Source organism: Podarcis bocagei (genome assembly GCF_964188305.1).
Source record: "Podarcis bocagei genome assembly, chromosome: W".
Lineage (NCBI taxonomy): Eukaryota > Metazoa > Chordata > Lepidosauria > Squamata > Lacertidae > Podarcis > Podarcis bocagei.
The window spans coordinates 26,929,695-26,950,711 of record NC_138131.1 but is presented as its reverse complement, the minus strand read 5'-3'; the positions used below and the strand labels follow the sequence as shown (position 1 = coordinate 26,950,711).

Below are 21,017 nucleotides of genomic sequence, written 5' to 3'. Positions count from 1 at the left end.
TCTTCTGAAGTTTACTATACAGCGGAAAGGAGCAGCCAAGCATACTAGGACTCAATTTCTTGACATTAAGAAAGCCGACTTCATAAAACTTAGGGAAGTGCTGGGTGAGATCCCATGGACAGGAATACTAAAAGGAAAGGGAGTTCATGATGGCTGGGAGTTTGTTAACTAAGGAGATAGTACAAGAATACTTGGCTAGTTTAGATGTATTCAAGTTTCCAGGGCCAGATGAACTGCATCCAAGAGTAATAAAAGAACTGGCAGATGTGATCTCAGAACCACTGGCAGTCATCTTTGAGAATTCCTGGAGAACAGGCGAAGTCCCGGCAGACTGGAGGAGGGCAAATGTTGTCCCTATTTTCAAAAAGGGGAAAAGAGAGGACCCAAATAATTACTGCCCAGTCAGTCTGACATCAATACCTGGGAAGATTCTGGAGCAGATCATTAAGCAAACAGCCTGTGAGCACCTAGAAAGGAATGCTGTGATCACCAATAGTCAGCATGGATTTCTGAAAAATAAGTCATGTCAAACTAACCTGATCTCCTTTTTTGACAGAATTACAAGCCTGGTAGATGAAGGGAACGCAGTGGATGTAGCCTACCTTGATTTCAGCAAGGCATTTGACAAGGTGCCCCATGATATTCTTGTAAAATCATAGAATCATAGAATCATAGAATCATAGAGTTGGAAGAGACCACAAGGGCCATCGAGTCCAACCCCCTGCCAAGCAGGAAACACCATCAGAGCACTCCTGACATATGGTTGTCAAGCCTCTGCTTAAAGACCTCCAAAGAAGGAGACTCCACCACACTCCTTGGCAGCAAATTCCACTGTCGAACAGCTCTTACTGTCAGGAAGTTCTTCCTAATGTTTAGGTGGAATCTTCTTTCTTGTAGTTTGGCTCCATTGCTCCGTGTCCGCTTCTCTGGAGCAGCAGAAAACAACCTTTCTCCCTCCTTTATGTGACATCCTTTTATATATTTGAACATGGCTATCATATCACCCCTTAACCTCCTCTTCTCCAGGATAAACATGCCCAGCTCCCTTAGCCGTTCCTCATAAGGCATCGTTTCCAGGCCTTTGACCATTTTGGTTGCCCTCCTCTGGACACGTTCCAGTTTGTCGGTGTCCTTCTTGAATTGTGGTGCCCAGAACTGGATACAGTACTCCAGGTGAGGTCTGACCAGAGCAGAATACAGTGGCACTATTACTTCCCTTGATCTAGATGCTATACTCCTATTGATGCAGCCCAGAATTGCATTGGCTTTTTTAGCTTTTTTAGCTGCCGCGTCACACTGTTGGCTCATGTCAAGTTTGTGGTCAACCAAGACTCCTAGATCCTTTTCACATGTACTGCTCTCAAGCCAGGTGTCACACATCCAATCAAATCAAATCACATCACATCACATAAATTCCGAATTACAAAGCCGAATTTTATTTTTGTTGTTGGGGGCACCCATATTTGCAGATGATTTGGTTTTGACATTACAGGAGCCAGAACCTAGTACAAAAAGAGCTTTGGTCGGGTGGCGGGATTCAAGTTGAATAAACAAAAAACTAAGGTCTTGGCAAAAAACTTGACACCTTCAGAAATAGATGGGTTTCAGAAGGAAACAGAATTAAATGTGGTTACAAAAGTGAAATACCTGGGGGTTAATTTGACTGGGAAAAATTTGAATTTGTTCAAAGATAATTATGAAAAATGTTGGTCTGAAATTAAAAAGGACTTAGAAACTTGGTCAAGATTGAAACTTTCCTTGTTGGGAAGAATTGCAGCAGTTAAGATGAATGTATTGCCAAGAATGTTGTTTCTGTTCCAAACCCTTCAGATCGTGGACAGAGTGGAGTGTTTTGGAAAGTGGCAGAGGGATATTATGAAGTTTGTCTGGCAGGGCAAAAAGCCCCGAATAAAATTTAAAATACTAACAGACGCAAAGGAAAGAGGGGGATTTGCCCTGCCGGACTTAAGGTTGTATTATGAAGCTGCATCCTTCTGCTGGATGAAGGATTGGTTTTTGTTAGAAAACACTGATGTCCTAGATCTGGAAGGGTTTAACAATGCTTTTGGGTGGCATGCATATTTGTGGTACGACAAGGTAAAGTTTCACAAATTGTTCAAAAACCATATTGTCAGGAAAGCTTTATTCATTGTCTGGACTAAATATAAGGACTTACTTGAAAATAAGACCCCGAGGTGGTTATCACCGATGGAGGCTAAGACCAGAAAACTAATTAACATGGAGAGTGGCTGGGTAAAATACTGTGAGATAATAGAAAGAGTTGGTGATACTTGGAGGTTGCAGAGTTTTGAAAAATTGAAAGGAAAGGTGCGAGACTGGTTTCACTATGCCCAAATTTTAGAGATTTTTAAAAAGGATAAAAAAATTGGTTTCCAGGTGGAAAAATCAAAATTAGAGTCAGAACTACTTGAACCTAAGACGAAAGTGCTTTCAAGAATGTATAACTTGCTGCTTAAATGGAACACTCAAGATGAGACAGTTAAATCAGCCATGATAAAATGGGCACAAGACATTGGGTACAACATTATGTTTGAAGACTGGGAAAGGTTATGGACCACCGGTATGAAATTTACGGCATGTAGTGCCTTAAAAGAAAACATTATGAAAATGATGTACAGGTGGTACATGACCCCAGTCAAACTTGCAAAGATATACCATCTGTCAGATAATAAATGTTGGAAATGTAAGGAGGCTGAAGGAACATTCTTCCACCTCTGGTGGACATGCCCGAGGGTGAAGGCCTTTTGGGAAATGATTTATAACGAGTTGAAAAAGGTATTTAAGTATACCTTCCATAAGAAACCAGAGGCCTTCCTCCTGGGCATTGTAGGCCAGAGAGTGTCAAAGAAGGATAGAACTTTCTTTTTATATGCAACTACAGCAGCAAGAATCCTTATAGCCAAATATTGGAAGGCACAGGAGCTACCCACGCTGGAAGAGTGGCATACGCAACTGATGGACTACATGGAACTAGCCGAAATGACTGGCAGAATCCGAGACCTGGGAGAAGAAGCAGTGGAAGAGGATTGGAAAAAATTTAAGGACTATCTACAAAAACATTATAAGTTATATGAATGTTGAGAATTTGCTAAGTTTTGGGAAAAACATGCTTCAGTATTGAGATCTGAAAATGATGGAAATTAAGTTATGACTGTGAAAAGTTTAAATTTTAGAGTATATAATTAGATGAAAGTACAAAAACACATGAAACAAGGTATCAATTTGCTGTTTATTTTTTTTATTGTAAAGAAAACAGGGGATGGAAGATGTGGGGAAGTCCAGTTGACTATGAAAAAAGATTTGGAAAAGTGAATTTTCTTGTATTTAATTTTTTCTTTCTTTCTGTAAAATCGCTTCTGTTGTGTTATTGACGATGTATTCTGACCTTGGAAAAAAAGCAAATAAAAATATTATTAAAAAAAACAAAACATATTTCAAGTTCCGAAGGGGATTCCAATCATCTTCTTGCTGCTGCGTTAATATCCACAAATCTGTCCAAATAATGTTCATAATTCTATCCAGTCCTATCTTGCTGTTCTCACATCTCATCTTGTTTGTATATTTTTCTTTTTTTTCTTTATGATCTCTTCTGATAATCTCCTTAAGCAGGTAAACACCAGTTACCTGCCAACAAATGGCTGGGACCCCGAGACCAAGGGAAAGAGACAGCGGAAGAAGATTGGAAGAAATTTAAAACTTATCTTGAGAAATACTGTAAAATTAATGAGTGCTAAAATGTTGAGGTTATAGAAAAAAGGGGATTACAGCTGCAAAAGATTAAGTAAAAGAAAAGAACAAGGGAAAATTAGATAAACTCAAGGGGGAGGATTTGCTGAAACAAATTTGGAAATTGGGATGCAGAAAGGGGAGGTATGGGGAAGTCGGTGAAGTAAGGTTTAAGAAAAAAAGGATTTGAAATTATACATGTTTGTTTATGTGTTTGTTTGTTTCGTGTATTGTTTGTGTTTATATAAATTGTGAAAAACCAATAAAAATTTTATTTAAAAAAAACAAAACAAAATGGCTGGGATCAGGGTCCCAGCCAACAAAATGGCTGGGGCATGTTCCACAGAGGGGGATGTGCTGGGACAACCAATCTCAGTGATCACGGGTAGGAGGAGGAGTTATGCTAAGACCAGACCATGTCATTACAGAGGAGGCAGGCTTAGTCGTCTGAGGACTACCCCTGCCTCCGGGTCTGGTCCTGACCGGATGGATACTAGAATCAGCAAGGGATACCCACATGACCTGAAGGTGCTGCTGTGCAATGCCAGGTCAATGATTCATAAGACCACTGCCATCCATGACTTGATCATGGATGGAGGATTTGACCGGGCATGTGTAACAGAGACTTGGTTGGATGAAGCAGATGGGCCTGTTCTTGCCGCTGCTTGTCCACCAGGTTTCTCTTACGCACGGCAACCCAGGCCTTGTGGGCGGGGAGGGGGGGTTGCAGGGATTTTTAGGAAGTCATTAGTTTGCTCCAGGCGTCCTATTGGGAAGACCCAGTTCTCTGAGTGCATGCTCTGGAAGTTGGGCAATAGGGGCAGTACAGGATTCCTTTTGGTGTACCGACCTCCCCGCTGCGCCAAGGATTCCCTGCCCGAGCTGCTTCAGGTCGTGGCGGATGTTCTCCTGGAGACACCTAGCTTGGTCGTCCTAGGGGATTTTAACATCCATGCCGACACGACCTTACAAGGGGTCGCTCGGGACTTTGTGGAAAGCATGGCCTCCATGGGGCTGTCCCTGAATAAGTCTGGCCCAACCCATAGCCGTGGACATGCCTTGGACCTGGTGTTTACCTCTATGGATGTTGGTGATCTGACACTAAGTAAAAGTGAAACGAAAGAAGTGCCATGGTCAGACCACTTCCTGGTGCAACTTGACTTCTCCGTGACCCTTCCCCTCTGCAGGGAGGTGGGACCGATTCAGATGGTCCGCCCCCGCCACTTAATGGATCCAAATGGTTTCCAGAGAGTGGTAGGGGATGCTTTATCCCATGTTGATGGCCTTTCAGCTGATTCCCTGGTGGCCCGCTGGAATGTGGAGTTAACCAGGGCTATTGACTGGCTCTGAAGCGCCCTCTCTGATTGCATGGAGCCCGGACAGCCCCATGGTTTTCCACGGATCTGAGGGCAATGAAACTATCGCTGAGACGGCTAGAGCGCCGGTGGCGGATAACTCATTCCGAATCTGACCGGACACAGGTTAGAGCTCAGTGTCGAGCCTAGCAAGTGGCGGTAACGACGGCGAAGAAGACTTTCTTCACCGCCTCTATTGCATCTGCAGAAAACAGCAGCAGGAGACTCTTTCAGGTGGTTCACAATTTAGCGGAACCACCTGCTACATCGGGGCCCAGTACATGATCTTCTGCAATGATTTTGCAAAGTTTTTTGCAGATAAAGTCGCTCAGATTCGGGAAGAGGTAGACGCCACCGTGGGAGCAGGGCCGGGGCGGGAGAGTGCTAGAGTCCTGTCTAGTCAAATTGCGTGGGATCAATTCTGATCTGTTACCTCCGAGGATGTGGACAGGCTGCTTGAACGAGTGAAACCCACCACCTGTCTCCTTGATCCTTGCCCATCCTGACTTATAAAAGCTAGCCGGGAAGGGCTGGGCGGTGGGCTTCGTGGGGTGGTGAATGCTTCCCTCCGTGAGGGAGCCTTCCCAGACCCGCTGAAAGAGGCGGTTATTAAACCGCTTCTTAATAAACCATCTTTAGATGCGGCCACGATGGCCAACTATCGTCCAGTCTCAAATCTTCCATTCTTGGGCAAGGTGATTGAGCGAGTGGTTGCTGAACAGCTCCAGGCACGCCTGGAAGAAGCGGACCATTTGGATCCCTTCCAGTCGGGATTCAGGCCTCATCACGGGATTGAAACTGCCTTGGTCGCACTGGTTTATGATCTCCAGCGGGCTAGGGACAAAGGTGAGAGCTGTTTCCTAGTTCTGCTGGATCTCTCAGCGGCGTTTGATACCATCGACCATAACATCCTTCTGGACCGTCTTGAGGGGCTGGGAGCTGGGGGCACTGTCATACAGTGGTTCCGCTCCTTCCTCCTGGGCCGTGTTCAGAAAGTGGTGGTGGGGGATGAGTGTTCAGACCCCTGGGCTCTCACTTGTGGGGTGCCTCAGGGTTCTGTCCTCTCCCCCATGCTTTTTACCATCTACATGCAGCCGCTGGGAGAGATCATCAGGGGGTTTGGGCTGGGTGTTCATCAGTATGCGGATGATACCCATCTCTACCTCTCTTTCAAATCGGAACCAGTGAAGGCGGTGACGGTCCTGTGTGCGTGTCTGGAAGCAGTTGGAGGATGGATGGCGGCTAACAGATTGAGTTTGAATCCTGACAAGACAGAAGTACTGTTTATGGGGGACAGGAGGCGGGCAGGTGTTGAGGATTCCCTGGTCCTGAATGGGGTAACTGTGCCCCTGAAGGACCAGGTGCGCAGCCTGGGAGTCATTTTGGACTCACAGCTGTCCATGGAGGCACAGGTTAAATCCGTGTCCAGGGCAGCTGTGTACCAGCTCCATCTGGTACGCAGGCTGAGACCCTATCTGCCTGCGGACTGCCTCGCCAGAGTGGTGCATGCTCTGGTTATCTCCCGCTTGGACTACTGCAATGCACTCTACGTGGGGCTACCTTTGAAGGTGACCCGGAAACTACAACTAATCCAGAACGCAGCAGCCAGACTGGTGACTGGGAGCGGCCGCCGAGACCATATAACACCGGTCTTGAAAGACCTACATTGGCTCCCAGTACGTTTCCGAGCACAATTCAAAGTGTTGGTGTTGACCTTTAAAGCCTTAAACGGCCTCGGTCCAGTATACCTGAAGGAGCGTCTCCACCCCCATCGTTCTACCTGGACACTGAGGTCCAGCACCGAGGGCCTTCTGGCGGTTCCCTCACTGCGAGAAGCCAAGTTACAGGGAACCAGGCAGAGGGCCTTCTCGGTAGTGGCGCCCTCCCTGTGGAACGCCCTCCCACCAGATGTCAAAGAGAACAACAACTACCAGACTTTTAGAAGACATCTGAAGGCAGCCCTTTTTAGGGAAGCTTTTAATGTTTGATGTAGCACAGTATTTTAATATTCTTTTCGAAGCCGCCCAGAGTGGCTGGGGAAACCCAGCCAGATGGGCAGGGTATAAATAATAAATTATTATATTATTATTATTATAATCCTGTGTGAATTTTCCGTTCGTCCAATCATCATGTCGAGATGGTTTCCATATATCAGCACTTTCATAAATAAAAGCACTCTTTCCATCATCAGTCTTGCAGATCTGTCGCCCTTCCTTGTACCATTTTAGACGTACTCAAAACATTTCCATTTAGGCAAGCCTACCCAGCTGTACAATTTTATTATGTACATTTGTTCTTTTAAAAAAAATGTTGATTTTTATCTCTTTCTTTTATTGCTTTATTATTTTACTATTTTTAAAGTCTGATTTTTTTGCTATTTTGTATGAATGTTTTATTTCACTCTATGTATATATTTTTAATTAAGCAGTATATAAAACATGTTAAATAAAAAAAACCACAAAATATGCAGGCACTGTTTTTCTTTGGACAGAAATGCAGTGGTAGCTCGGGTTACATACGCTTCAGCTTACATACGCTTCAGGTTACAGACTCCGCTAACCCAGAAATAGTGCTTCAGGTTAAGAACTTTGCTTCAGGATAAGAACAGAAATTGTGCTCCGGCAGCGCAGCGGCAGCAGGAGGCCCCATTAGCTAAAGTGGTGCTTCAGGTTAAGAACAGTTTCAGGTTAAGAAAGGACCTCCGGAACAAATTAAGTACGTAACCAGAGGTAGCACTGTAAAATGCTGGAGAATACTAAGCCTTCTAAATTGCTATGTATTGGGTCACACAAGGACACAAAAGATGCAAGAGGAGGGGGGAAAGTGACGACTCTAAATGGTTAAGGACTCCTTTTTTGTGTCATTTTCCTTTAAAAATAAATTTCAGAGTGCACATCTGGGGTGTATCTATAGGAGGCAGTGATGTTAAAAGAGGATTGGGTAAATTCATGGAAGGGCAATCAATGGCTTCTTGCCATGATGGCTAGGCTATGCTCTGTTTCCATTGTCAGAGGCAGTAATCCTTCTGAATACTAGTTTCTTGAAACCACAGGAGGAGAAGGTGCTCGTATGCTCATGTTTTGCTCTCTGGTTTCCCACAGGCATCTGGGTGGCCCCCATGGGAACAGGATGCTGGACTAGATGGGTCATTGGAGTAGTCCAGCAGGCTCTTTTTAGTCCTACTTGGAATAGACCCTTTGAAATTACTGTGCATGAGTAACATAGGCCCCATAATTTTAATGTGTGCACTTTGAATAAAACTTAGTTGGTGTTATGTACTGAGTTGAATAGGATCCAAAATGCAGCAGTCTGATTGGTCCGCAGGAGCCACCCAATCCAGCTCCAGGTGGAAGTGAATCCGCAACTTGATTGGCCTACAGGAGAATCCCGGAATTAGCCAATCACGTGTGACCCATTGTTTAAATAATGTATATAAAGCAGACAGTTTGGGGGAACTTCCATTCCTCCTCACCACTATGAGCTGAATAAAGAGCATGAAATCCACACTCGACTCTGAGTATATTTCAGTTGGATATGACCCTTGGGCTTTAAAAAGGGACTTTGATCTGAAAAGGTGGAAGACGACTGCCCTGCATTATTGCACTTAACTTTTTCTCAGTCTTCTTTATGCCCAGAGTGCAGAACTAGAACTAATGGCTAAATATTAGAGGGTACTTCACAGGGGCAGGAGCTTTTCAAAAGTGCACAGGACTGCCTCTGGAGGTGGGCAGGCTTTCCATTACAGTGGGTCTTTTACCCAGCTATTTTTTCAGGGATGTTGTGGTTGCATCCTGCATTTTAGACCCTTTGTCCAGCAGGGGATTGGACTAGATGACCTCTGAAAGACCCAACTTCAATTACCGTATGCACTCCTAGTCTGGGCATGACTATATGGTTGATTTGTTTCAATGGGTATATTCTAGGTATATTTTACAACCCTATGACTTTTTTTTTTCTTTAAATCTCCAGAGATCTGGGAAAGAGAATCCTGTAGAAAGCAAGATCAAGAGGAACCGTGTGCTGGTCTGTGCTCCGTCCAATGCTGCTCTAGATCACCTCATGAAAATAATGATTGTTGAGTTCAAGGAAAAATGTCAGGACAAGGAAAAGCCTTTGGGTATGATGAGTTCTTGGCCAGTTCTCATCTGTGGAATTCATAGCTGGAGGGAGCAATTGGCTTGGTCATAACTGAAGAATAAGACATTATTCCGTGTTTAAGTCACTTAGACCCTCCCCCACCTGCCAGTATAGGTAGTGGGTGCTTTGCTTTTCCTAAGGCATTTGTCCTTGCAGAGAATCCATCTGAAATCCTTTGGGACAGGGTTGGATCTTGGTGGTGGACCATGTGTTTGGAATGCTGAAGGCCCCCAATCTAATCTCCCTGATGCCCTCTGTTTATCCTGTAGACTCCAAGCAAAGCCTTTCTTGTACATCCTTACACTTTTTAAAGGTTCTTTGGGATCCTTTTAGTGCTGCACTTACCTACTAAAAGCTTTGCTGCACTTATTTTTACTGGTTTTAGTGTTGTATTTTTATTTTGCTGTTTTGTCTTGTTTTCTGTAAGCTGCCCTAAGGGTGTCTGCAGCAAAAGAACCTTGACGAGGAACGAGTTTCATAGTTAACTGTGCTCTGTGTGAATAAGTAATTTAGTTCCAGTGTTATGAGACAGAGGGAGAGGCCTAGAGATTGCTTGATCATCTTAAGGACCAAGCAGGAGAGAGACAAACTACTTGACCTACATTTTAATAAAGCACTTGAGATCCAGGACAGAAGAGCACAAATCTACAAGGATATTCCTAAACAACTACTAGATCTCAGATCTAACTATACTGATCTAGCTGGACTTCTGAGAAGCAACGGAATACCTTACAGGTGGGAGTTTTCACAAGGCCTATCATTCAACTACACAGGAAAGAAGATTAAAATCAGGACGAAAGAGGACAGCCAGAAGTTTCTACACGACCACGGAGAAGACCTGCAGAAAGGAGTAGCTGCTCCTTGGCCTCCACCTGAGTCTGGAAAAGAGCCAGCACCCTCGGATTTGGACAAGAAAGAAGACGCCCCATAAAGAGCAACAACAGATTGTTACAGGATGTCTCTGCAGCTGTATAGTTGGAATATTAATGGCGCAAATTCCCCGGAAAAACGCAAAAGGATTTTTCATATTTTGAAGAAGGAACATTTGGATATAATCTGTCTGCAAGAAACTCATGTGACTAGGCTTCACAGGAAAGTGTTAATAAACAAAAGACTAGGCCAAGAATTTATCTCATCAGACAGAGTTAAAAAGAGAGGAGTTTTGATCTATGCAAAAGAGAATTTATCACCAAAATTTCTGTTTAAAGATGAACAAGGAAGAATCCTGGCAATTGAAATACAAATCCAAGGAGAAAAAGTTTTGATCTTAGGAATCTATGCACCAAATGAGGGGAAATCAGAATTCTACAAGAAGCTTCATGAGACATTACTGGACTATCTGGACTATTCTAACATCATCATGATGGGAGACATGAATGGGGTGGTCTCCACCTATATGGACAAGTCACAGAACCAGAATCTGACTAAAGATGGAAGACTACCAAAAACTTTTTTCGAACTAACTGACAATATGGATTTGATTGACCTATGGAGGACGAGAAACCCCCTAGGTAAAGAAGGAACTTTCTTCTCTGAGGCCCACCTGTCATGGACAAGAATCGACCAAATTTGGACAACTAGAGGGCTGGCACCTAAGACCACAAGAGTAGAAATCTGCCCAAAGACCTGCTCCGACCACAACGCTTTGAAAATGGAAATGAGATTTACTACTGCCGACTCCTTCAGATGGAAAATGAATGACAACCTGCTAAGAGATCAAGAGATTGTAAAGAAGGCCCAAAAAGCTTTAAAGGACTACTTTGAAATTAACCTCAACACCTCGGTGGAAAAAAGAATAATCTGGGACGCAAGTAAAGCTGTTATGAGAGGGTTCCTGATACAACAAAACACGATCAAGAAAAAATTCTGGAATGGGAAAAAGGACAAGACATTAGAGAAGATAAGAGATGGAGAGAAAAAATTAAGATTGAATCCAAAATCAAAAGAGACTCTAAGAGAAATTAAATTCCATCAGTCACAATATATGAAATTGATCAACCAAGAAGTGGAATGGAAAATCAAACAAATGAAACAAAGATCTTTTGAATCTGCGAATAAATGTGGGAAACTGCTAGCTTGGCAGTTGAAAAAGAGACAAAAACTAAATTATGTTACCAACTTAGAAGTTGAAGGAAAAAGTATTCAGAAACCGGGAGAAATTAGAAAGTGCTTCCAGAAATATTTTAAAAAACTGTACACCCAAGGGCCCGAGGAACTGACTGAGATAGAACAATTCTTGAAAGACAATGGCCTACCAGAACTATCCCAAGAGAAGAGATCAATCTTGAATTGTAAAATAACACAACAGGAAATTGAGGTTGCCATCCAGAATATGCAGCTAGGCAAATCTCCAGGCCCTGATGGACTTACCTCCAAGTACTACAGGATGTTAAAGGACTACTTGATACAACCATTACTGGAGGTTTGTAACCAGATTATGGGGGGAGGGAGGGCACCAGAAACGTGGAAAGAAGCATTCATCACATTGATATCCAAAGTGGAAACTGAAAAGACTCAACTTAAGAACTACCGTCCCATCTCACTCCTAAACGTGGATTACAAAATATTTGCAGATATTTTGGCAAACAGATTTAAAAAAGTATTAAATGAAGTAATTCATAAGGACCAAGCAGGTTTTCTCCCAGGTAGACATTTGTTTGATAACACTAGGAATATTATCGATATTCTGGAACTTTTACAAACAAATATCAACACTAAAGCAGTGTTAATTTTTATTGATGTGGAGAAGGCCTTTGACAATATTTCTTGGAAATTTATGAAGAAAAACTTGGAAGGGATGGGAGTGGGAAGGGGGTTTGAGAACGGAATAGAAGCAATCTATTCTGAACAAAAAGCTAAGTTGATAGTGAACAATGTGGTGACAGAAGAACTTCAGATTGAAAAAGGAACACGTCAGGGGTGCCCCCTTTCCCCTTTATTGTTTATTTCAGTCCTGGAGGTTTTGCTGAATATGATAAGGAAGGATCGGCAGGTACAAGGAATACGGGTCGGAGTGAAACAATATAAACTGAAAGCATTTGCAGATGACTTGGTTTTAACATTACAGGAGCCAGAATCTAGTACAAAAAGAGTTCTGGAATTGATCCAGAAATTTGGTCGGGTGGCGGGCTTTAAGTTGAACAAACAAAAAACTAAGGTGTTAGGGAAAAACTTGACAACTATTGAAACAGAGGGGTTTCAGAAGGAAACAGAACTAAATATTGTTAAAAAAGTGAAATACCTGGGGGTCAATCTCTCTTCCAAGAACTTGAATTTATTCAAAGATAATTATGAGAAATGTTGGTCAGAAGTTAAAAAAGATCTAGAAATTTGGTCAAGACTGAAATTATCCTTGTTAGGCCGAATTGCAGCTATAAAAATGAACGTTTTGCCAAAAATGTTGTTTTTGTTTCAAGCCTTGCAGATTGTGGACAGAGTGGAATGTTTTGGAAAGTGGCAGAGGGATATTTCTAAATTTGTTTGGCAGGGCAAAAAGCCCCGAATAAAGTTTAAAATATTAACTGATGCAAAGGAGAGAGGGGGGTTTGCCCTGCCAGACTTAAGGTTATATTATGAAGCTGCGGCCTTCTGCTGGTTGAAAGATTGGATTTTGTTAGAAAACACTGATGTCCTAGATCTGGAAGGCTTCAATAATTCGCTAGGTTGGCATGCGTATTTGTGGTATGACAAGGCAAAAACATATGGAATGTTTAAAAACCATATTGTCAGAAAAGCAATATTTATGGTCTGGAAAAAATACAAAGACTTGTTAGAAAGCAAAACTCCGAGGTGGGTATCACCAATAGAGGCCAAGGCTCGGAAAAAACCTAATATGGAGGCCGGTTGGCCGAAATATTGGGAAATAATAGAAAACATTGGAGACAACTGGAGGTTGCAGAGCTTTGAAAAATTAAAGGGTAAAGTGCAAGACTGGCTTCATTATGCCCAAATTAATGAGGTTTTTAAGCTAGATAAAAAAACAGGATTCCAGGTGGAAAAATCGAAACTTGAGACAGAATTGTTAGAACCAAAGACCAAGTTATTATCGAGAATGTATAACTTGCTACTTAAATGGAACACTCAGGATGAGACAGTTAAATCAGCCATGATAAAATGGGCTCAGGACATTGGTTACAACATCATGTCTGAGGACTGGGAAAGGTTATGGACCACCGGTATGAAGTTTACGGCATGTAATGCCTTGAAAGAAAACATTATGAAAATGGTATACAGGTGGTACATGACCCCAGTCAAGCTTGCTAAGATTTACCATTTGTCCGATAATAAATGTTGGAAATGTAAGGAGGCTGAAGGGACATTCTTTCATCTCTGGTGGACTTGCCCAAGAGTGAAGGCCTTCTGGGAAATGATTTACAACGAGTTAAAAAAGGTGTTTAAATACACCTTTCCTAAGAAACCAGAGGCATTCCTCCTGGGCATTGTCGGCCAGAAGGTGTTAAAGAAGGACAGAACTTTTTTCATGTATGCCACCACAGCAGCAAGGATCCTTATCGCCAAATATTGGAAGACTCAAGATTTGCCCACACTGGAGGATTGGCAGACGCAATTGATGAACTACATGGAACTAGCTGAGATGACTGCCAGGATCCGAGATTTGGGAGAAGAAGCAATGGAAGAGGACTGGAAAAAATTTAAGGACTATTTGCAAAAGTATTATAAGTTATATGAACTGTGAGATGCCGTATGATTTGGAAGGTCAGCCCCAGCAATGAGAGTGGATTATATAAGAAATTGGATAATATTCATGAAAGAATCAAAGTTTAAATGGGTAAAAACGATAATATGCTATATTTTTAGAGTAAATGGAAAATAAGGGATTTAAACTTAAAATTGCAATTGAAAGTACAAAGAAACACAAGAAACAAGGGTATAACTTGCTGATAATTTTTATTGTTAAGAATGCACTGGGCGGGAGATGTGGGGAAGTCCGATGGAAATTTGAAATAAGTTGTTGAAATGGTTTGAATTTTCTGTTCTTTTTTCTTTCTATCTTCTATGTTCTTTCTTTTTTCTGTTGTAAAAAAATGTAATAAAAATTATTATAAAAAAAAAAAAATGCTGGAGAATACTAAGCCTTCTAAATTGCTATGTATTGGGTCACACAAGGACACAAAAGATGCAAGAGGAGGGGGGAAAGTGACGACTCTAAATGGTTAAGGACTCCTTTTTTGTGTCATTTTCCTTTAAAAATAAATTTCAGAGTGCACATCTGGGGTGTATCTATAGGAGGCAGTGATGTTAAAAGAGGATTGGGTAAATTCATGGAAGGGCAATCAATGGCTTCTTGCCATGATGGCTAGGCTATGCTCTGTTTCCATTGTCAGAGGCAGTAATCCTTCTGAATACTAGTTTCTTGAAACCACAGGAGGAGAAGGTGCTTGTATGCTCATGTTTTGCTCTCTGGTTTCCCACAGGCATCTGGGTGGCCCCCATGGGAACAGGATGCTGGACTAGATGGGTCATTGGAGTAGTCCAGCAGGCTCTTTTTAGTCCTACTTGGAATAGACCCTTTGAAATTACTGTGCATGAGTAACATAGGCCCCATAATTTTAATGTGTGCACTTTGAATAAAACTTAGTTGGTGTTATGTACTGAGTTGAATAGGATCCAAAATGCAGCAGTCTGATTGGTCCGCAGGAGCCACCCAATCCAGCTCCAGGTGGAAGTGAATCCGCAACTTGATTGGCCTACAGGAGAATCCCGGAATTAGCCAATCACGTGTGACCCATTGTTTAAATAATGTATATAAAGCAGACAGTTTGGGGGAACTTCCATTCCTCCTCACCACTATGAGCTGAATAAAGAGCATGAAATCCACACTCGACTCCGAGTATATTTCAGTTGGATATGACCCTTGGGCTTTAAAAAGGGACTTTGATCTGAAAAGGTGGAAGACGACTGCCCTGCATTATTGCACTTAACTTTTTCTCAGTCTTCTTTATGCCCAGAGTGCAGAACTAGAACTAATGGCTAAATATTAGAGGGTACTTCACAGGGGCAGGAGCTTTTCAAAAGTGCACAGGACTGCCTCTGGAGGTGGGCAGGCTTTCCATTACAGTGGGTCTTTTACCCAGCTATTTTTTCAGGGATGTTGTGGTTGCATCCTGCATTTTAGACCCTTTGTCCAGCAGGGGATTGGACTAGATGACCTCTGAAAGACCCAACTTCAATTACCGTATGCACTCCTAGTCTGGGCATGACTATATGGTTGATTTGTTTCAATGGGTATATTCTAGGTATATTTTACAACCCTATGACTTTTTTTTTTCTTTAAATCTCCAGAGATCTGGGAAAGAGAATCCTGTAGAAAGCAAGATCAAGAGGAACCGTGTGCTGGTCTGTGCTCCGTCCAATGCTGCTCTAGATCACCTCATGAAAATAATGATTGTTGAGTTCAAGGAAAAATGTCAGGACAAGGAAAAGCCTTTGGGTATGATGAGTTCTTGGCCAGTTCTCATCTGTGGAATTCATAGCTGGAGGGAGCAATTGGCTTGGTCATAACTGAAGAATAAGACATTATTCCGTGTTTAAGTCACTTAGACCCTCCCCCACCTGCCAGTATAGGTAGTGGGTGCTTTGCTTTTCCTAAGGCATTTGTCCTTGCAGAGAATCCATCTGAAATCCTTTGGGACAGGGTTGGATCTTGGTGGTGGACCATGTGTTTGGAATGCTGAAGGCCCCCAATCTAATCTCCCTGATGCCCTCTGTTTATCCTGTAGACTCCAAGCAAAGCCTTTCTTGTACATCCTTACACTTTTTAAAGGTTCTTTGGGATCCTTTTAGTGCTGCACTTGCCTACTAAAAGCTTTGCTGCACTTATTTTTACTGGTTTTAGTGTTGTATTTTTATTTTGCTGTTTTGTCTTGTTTTCTGTAAGCTGCCCTAAGGGTGTCTGCAGCAAAAGAACCTTGACGAGGAACGAGTTTCATAGTTAACTGTGCTCTGTGTGAATAAGTAATTTAGTTCCAGTGTTATGAGACAGAGGGAGAAACTTTTCTGTAGCCACTCTCTCCATGCCTTGCATAATTCTATAAACATCTGGCTTGTTGCCTCTTGCCTTTTCTCTAAACCAAAAAGTCCCAAATGTTACAACCTTTCCTTGTAGGGGAGTTGCTGTATCCCCTTGGTCATTTTGGTTGCCATTTTTTGAACTTTTTCTAACTCTTATTGAGGATGTGCAAGATACAGATTTCAGGATTTGCTAAGCAGATCAAAAGTATTTATTTGCCAAATGTCTTTCTAGTTTAAAAAAGCTAGCTGTACTTCAGGAGGGCTCTAAGTGTCTGTTTCACACCCAGGAAACTGTGGTGACATCAACCTGGTGAGGCTGGGGGAAGAAAAATTGATCAGCAAGGACGTACAGAAATTCAGTCTGGATGCCCAGGCCAATCGCAGAATGAGTGAGTAGTTTGTAAAGGGTTCCTCCCTCACACCATTTGCTGTCTCCTAATTAGTCTGCTTAACAGTGGGGTTCAAAAGTTGGTTCTTCATAGCCCCCAGTCTCTGTTCTATCTGGGACAGACCTTTCCCAGATTGTGAGCAGGGATGAAATCCCGTAACACCATCCTATCCCTCCCATCCTATCCTGGTCTGCAGCCAAAGATGTTTATTTTATCAAATATATACTCTGGCTTTTACTCTGGCTTTATCTAAGCATAATTAAACAATAAAGCATCACACACAAAACAAAAAATATAACTGAAATCACTTCAGCTATAAAGTCTTCTTAAAAGTCATTCCCAGCAGTTTTAAATCAGTTTCGTAATTGGGCTTTAACAGGAACCTCTGGGTTGTAATGTTAGTAGACACATTGAAATCAATGGAGCTGACTGGCACTGGATATTGTTATAAAGATTGGGTGTCACCCCCCACTCTGCTAAGCAGTAGCAAAATTCTAGGCGGTGTTCCAGGTGCTCACCCAGGATCTGTGTTCCTTTGAGAATCAAGGTGCGGCAGAGGCTTGTGTAGCTTTAAGAAATATGATTTAATCACATATTTACACCTGAGTTTAGATAAAGGGAGTCCAGATCTTACAGCATGGTCATCTCAAGAAGGGCTTGTTCCCTGTTCTCCCAGCCTGCCTGCTCAAGATGGAACTTTCTCTCTCTGCCTCCCTTTCTTCTTCCCAGCACACCTTGCTAAAGGCACTCTTTTCATGTCACCTCAAATACAGTCACCCAGGGAAGCCTTCTAAATCCCTGGTTACTGTTCACACCTCAGGACAGTGGGGAAGGACAGCTCTCTTGCATTGCCAATGGCCCTTAATGGCCCTGTATTGTTCATCATGCGAAAGGCGGGGCTGGATGAATCCCTAGCCGGAATTAAATCCCGGAAGAAATTCCGGAATTAAATCCCGGAAACCCGGAAGAAATCAACAACCTCAGATATGCAGATGACACAACCTTGATGGCAGAAAGTGAGGAGGAATTAAAAAAACCTTTTAATGAGGGTGAAAGAGGAGAGCGCAAAATATGGTCTGAAGCTCAACATCAAAAAAATGAAGATCATGGCCACTGGTCCCATCACCTCCTGGCAGGTAGAAGGGGAAGAAATGGAGGCAGTGAGAGATTTTACTTTCTTGGGCTCCATGATCACTGCAGATGGTGACAGCAGCCACGAAATTAAAAGACGCTTGCTTCTTGGGAGAAAAGCAATGACAAACCTAGACAGCATCTTCAAAAGCAGAGACATTACCTTGCCAACAAAGGTCCGTATAGTTAAAGCTATGGTTTTCCCAGTAGTGATGCATGGAAGTGAGAGCTGGACCATAAAGAAGGCTGATTGCCGAAGAATTGATGCTTTTTGAGTTATGGTGCTGGAGGAGACTTGAGAGTCCCATGGACTGCAAGAAGATCAAACCTATCCATTCTTAAGGAAATCAGCCCTGAGTGCTCACTGGAAGGACAGATCCTGAAGTTGAGACTCCAGTACTTTGGCCACCGCATGAGAAGAGAAGACTCCCTGGAAAAGACCCTGATGTTGGGAAAGATGGAGGGCACAAGGAGAAGGGGACGACAGAGGACGAGATGGCTGGACAGTGTTCTTGAAGCTACCAACATGAGTTTGACCAAACTGCGGGAGGCAGTGGAAGACAGGAGTGCCTGGCGTGCTCTGGTCCAGGGGGTCACGAAGCGTCGGACACGACTAAATGACTAAACAACAACAATTGTTTCTTAATGGCCATAGTTTGGCTAGGTCGTTTTGCATAGGCTAGCCCAGGAATTCCTCTGCAGCTTGTATATTCCCTTCATATCCCAAATAATCAAAACCTTACCATTTATTAATTTCTAGGGATCCCCCCACCATATAACAATATAACAGTATAAACCCATAGTTTAATGAATGTCAGAAGCATTGAATTTCAGTGTGAGAATGGTAAGCAACCAAAGTTCCATTTTGAAAGTGGGATATAAATTTCTAAATTAAAAGCATTTGGTTGGATTCCTTAGGCCGAGCAGCCCTTGGGAAAGATCAAGACATCCACAAGCGGAAGAAAGAGATAGATCAACGACTGGATGCTCTTTCTTGCCAGTGTGCTATAGACGAAAGCCAAAGCAAAGAGAAGGTACTTGTTAGTTGCCATGTGTAATTTGACCAGGATTATTATATCCTACTGAGTCTGTCCGGTAGGCTGTGGTCTGAAACTGTAGTTCAGACATGCTCTTCAGTTAAAAGTGTGAAGGCTTGGAGGCACAGCGGGTGGGCCGAAACCTGATGTGGGGTAGTGGGGAGACACATGTTTTACTTGCTCAAATGCTCAGTCTTCAGTTAAAGTGGGGATCAAGTAGCAGGGAGGCTGTTCAGAACTTTTTTCTTTCTTTCCGTAAGCAGCCCTATATTGAGTCAGAAAATAGATCCATCTAGCTCAGGCTTCCTCAAGCTCGGCCCTCCAGATGTTTTGAGACTACAATTCCCATCATCCCTGACCACTGGTTCTGCTAGCTAGGGATCATGGGAGTTGTAGGCCAAAAACATCGGGAGTGCTGAGGTTCAGGAAGCCTGATCTAGCTCATTATTGTCAACATTGACAGGCAGCAACTCTCCAGGGTTTCAGGCAGCCCTACCTAGAGATACCATTGGGGATTGAATCTGGGACCTTTTGCATCCAAAGTAAATGCTCTACCACTGAGCTATGCCCTTCCCCATGATTGGTTGAGTATTCATGTCAAAAACGAGTAAATTCCCACCCACCTCATCTTTCTTTCAGAAACAACAGTTAGAGCAGGAAACTCGGAGGCTTGCAGAAGAGAGCAAAAGGCTCACTGTTCAACTGAAGGAGGTATGAGTTTCATCACTAAGATGCTCTTAAAAACAACCTTGGTGAACTGCTTCATCTCATCATGCAAAAAAGTGCTTGTGTCTTGGATTAGCTCCAGCTAGGAAATCAGAATATCTCTCCTGTTAGTACAGATCACTGATTGTGCTGCTACTCTGTTGCACATCAGCCACGTGCCATTATCTCAGCCAAATCATAGACTAGGGTTGCCATAGGTCTGGGAAATCCTGGACATGTCATCTTTTGTTGGGCCAACATGCCCACCCCTGGGGGTTTTTACATTTTAAAGGAAATGTCTGGGTTGGGGGGGGGCTGGTTTGCTTGTTTGTTTGTGTTTGGCTTGGGCATGAGAGGCTTGGGCACTGGTGGCTTTCTCCCACTTCCTCTTTCAGCTCTATGGACTGCATACAATTAATTTTTACCCACTTAGATTAATGAGCCTAATGGGCTCGTCATGTTCATTCACTGGATTGGATACAACCCTATGTGCTTTCCAAGCTGGGTTAGGGTAACTTTCCTCACCACCTCATGCCATTTATTTATTTACGGCTATTAGCCCATGAAATATGTACAAACATAAAAGCTCAGGGGCATAAGGGCCGATATATTCGACCCCAGAGGGTGGACACCACGATGCAAGGGGGGGGGGTCAATGAGCAGAGCCAATTAACAGCTTGGGGCACGAAGAGCTCCAAGGGACGGATCACAGAAAAAGGAAAACTGAAGACGAGGACCGACATGCACTCTCATCGTAACTGTCCGATTAGTTTTGGTGTTGTTGTTGTTTTTTGGTTGTTTTTGTGTGTGAGATAACCGCATTCAGGAATCTCGCCACCTGCAGAGTTACCGAAGGATCTGTATCCTGCAAAAGTAGTGCGGCGTGTGACTCAACAGGCCTGCCCACCAAGCGCAGTAAAGCAGGACCTAGGAATTTAGTCCTGGCTATGCTGTGTAGGGGGCAGTTGAACATTATATGTGGAAGAGATTCAACAGTTTTCCCGTCACACACACATAGCGGAGACACCAAACCCTTGGAAAATCTGTGGCTCAGCAGGTTCGATGGAAGGACATTGAACCTTGCACGAATAAATGCAAGTCGGTGTGGTACAGATGAAAGAGATGACATGTATGATGGAAGGCCGAGTGGTGGGGTTATTCCGTGGTACCTGGGGGAGCAAACACCCCCGCCCCAGGCGAGGTTGTGTTGATTTTCAATGTCTGCCAATCTTTGCTCTATAAGGCTTTTAGCAGAGCATAAGTTCATCTTTAGGGAGTCCGCTGGGGAAATTCCGATGCTTAGAAGTTTGGCATGGATTTTTCCTACCCACGGATTGACAAAGTCATCTCGCCAGAGGCACTGAAAAAGGTAATGGTCGGGAAGCCTATGCCAGCTGGACAGCCAGTAGCCAAAGACTCGCTTCCAGATGACGGTCTCCAATGATGTAATCTTTAACTCCAGACGTATGGCTGCGTTGCTCACA

The 21,017-nt window shown here is 43.1% G+C and overlaps 2 protein-coding genes across 2 annotated transcripts in view; both read left to right on the top strand.

The window, feature by feature from the left end:
- Positions 1-9,290, top strand: part of LOC308578061 (putative helicase senataxin) — a gene marked incomplete at its 3' end in the record, with an annotated part of 86,377 nt that extends 77,087 nt beyond the window's left edge. Inside the window, exon 5 of the mRNA XM_081178344.1 lies at positions 9,072-9,290. Coding sequence (XP_081034470.1) covers positions 9,072-9,290 — 219 coding nt within the window. The remainder of the gene's footprint in view (positions 1-9,071) is intronic.
- LOC308578060 (putative helicase senataxin) overlaps positions 1-21,017 on the top strand; it is a gene marked incomplete at both ends in the record, with an annotated part of 90,178 nt that overhangs the window by 57,569 nt on the left and 11,592 nt on the right. Inside the window, 4 exons of the mRNA XM_081178343.1 lie at positions 15,543-15,690; positions 16,559-16,660; positions 18,710-18,825; positions 19,468-19,539. Coding sequence (XP_081034469.1) covers positions 15,543-15,690; positions 16,559-16,660; positions 18,710-18,825; positions 19,468-19,539 — 438 coding nt within the window. The remainder of the gene's footprint in view (positions 1-15,542; positions 15,691-16,558; positions 16,661-18,709; positions 18,826-19,467; positions 19,540-21,017) is intronic.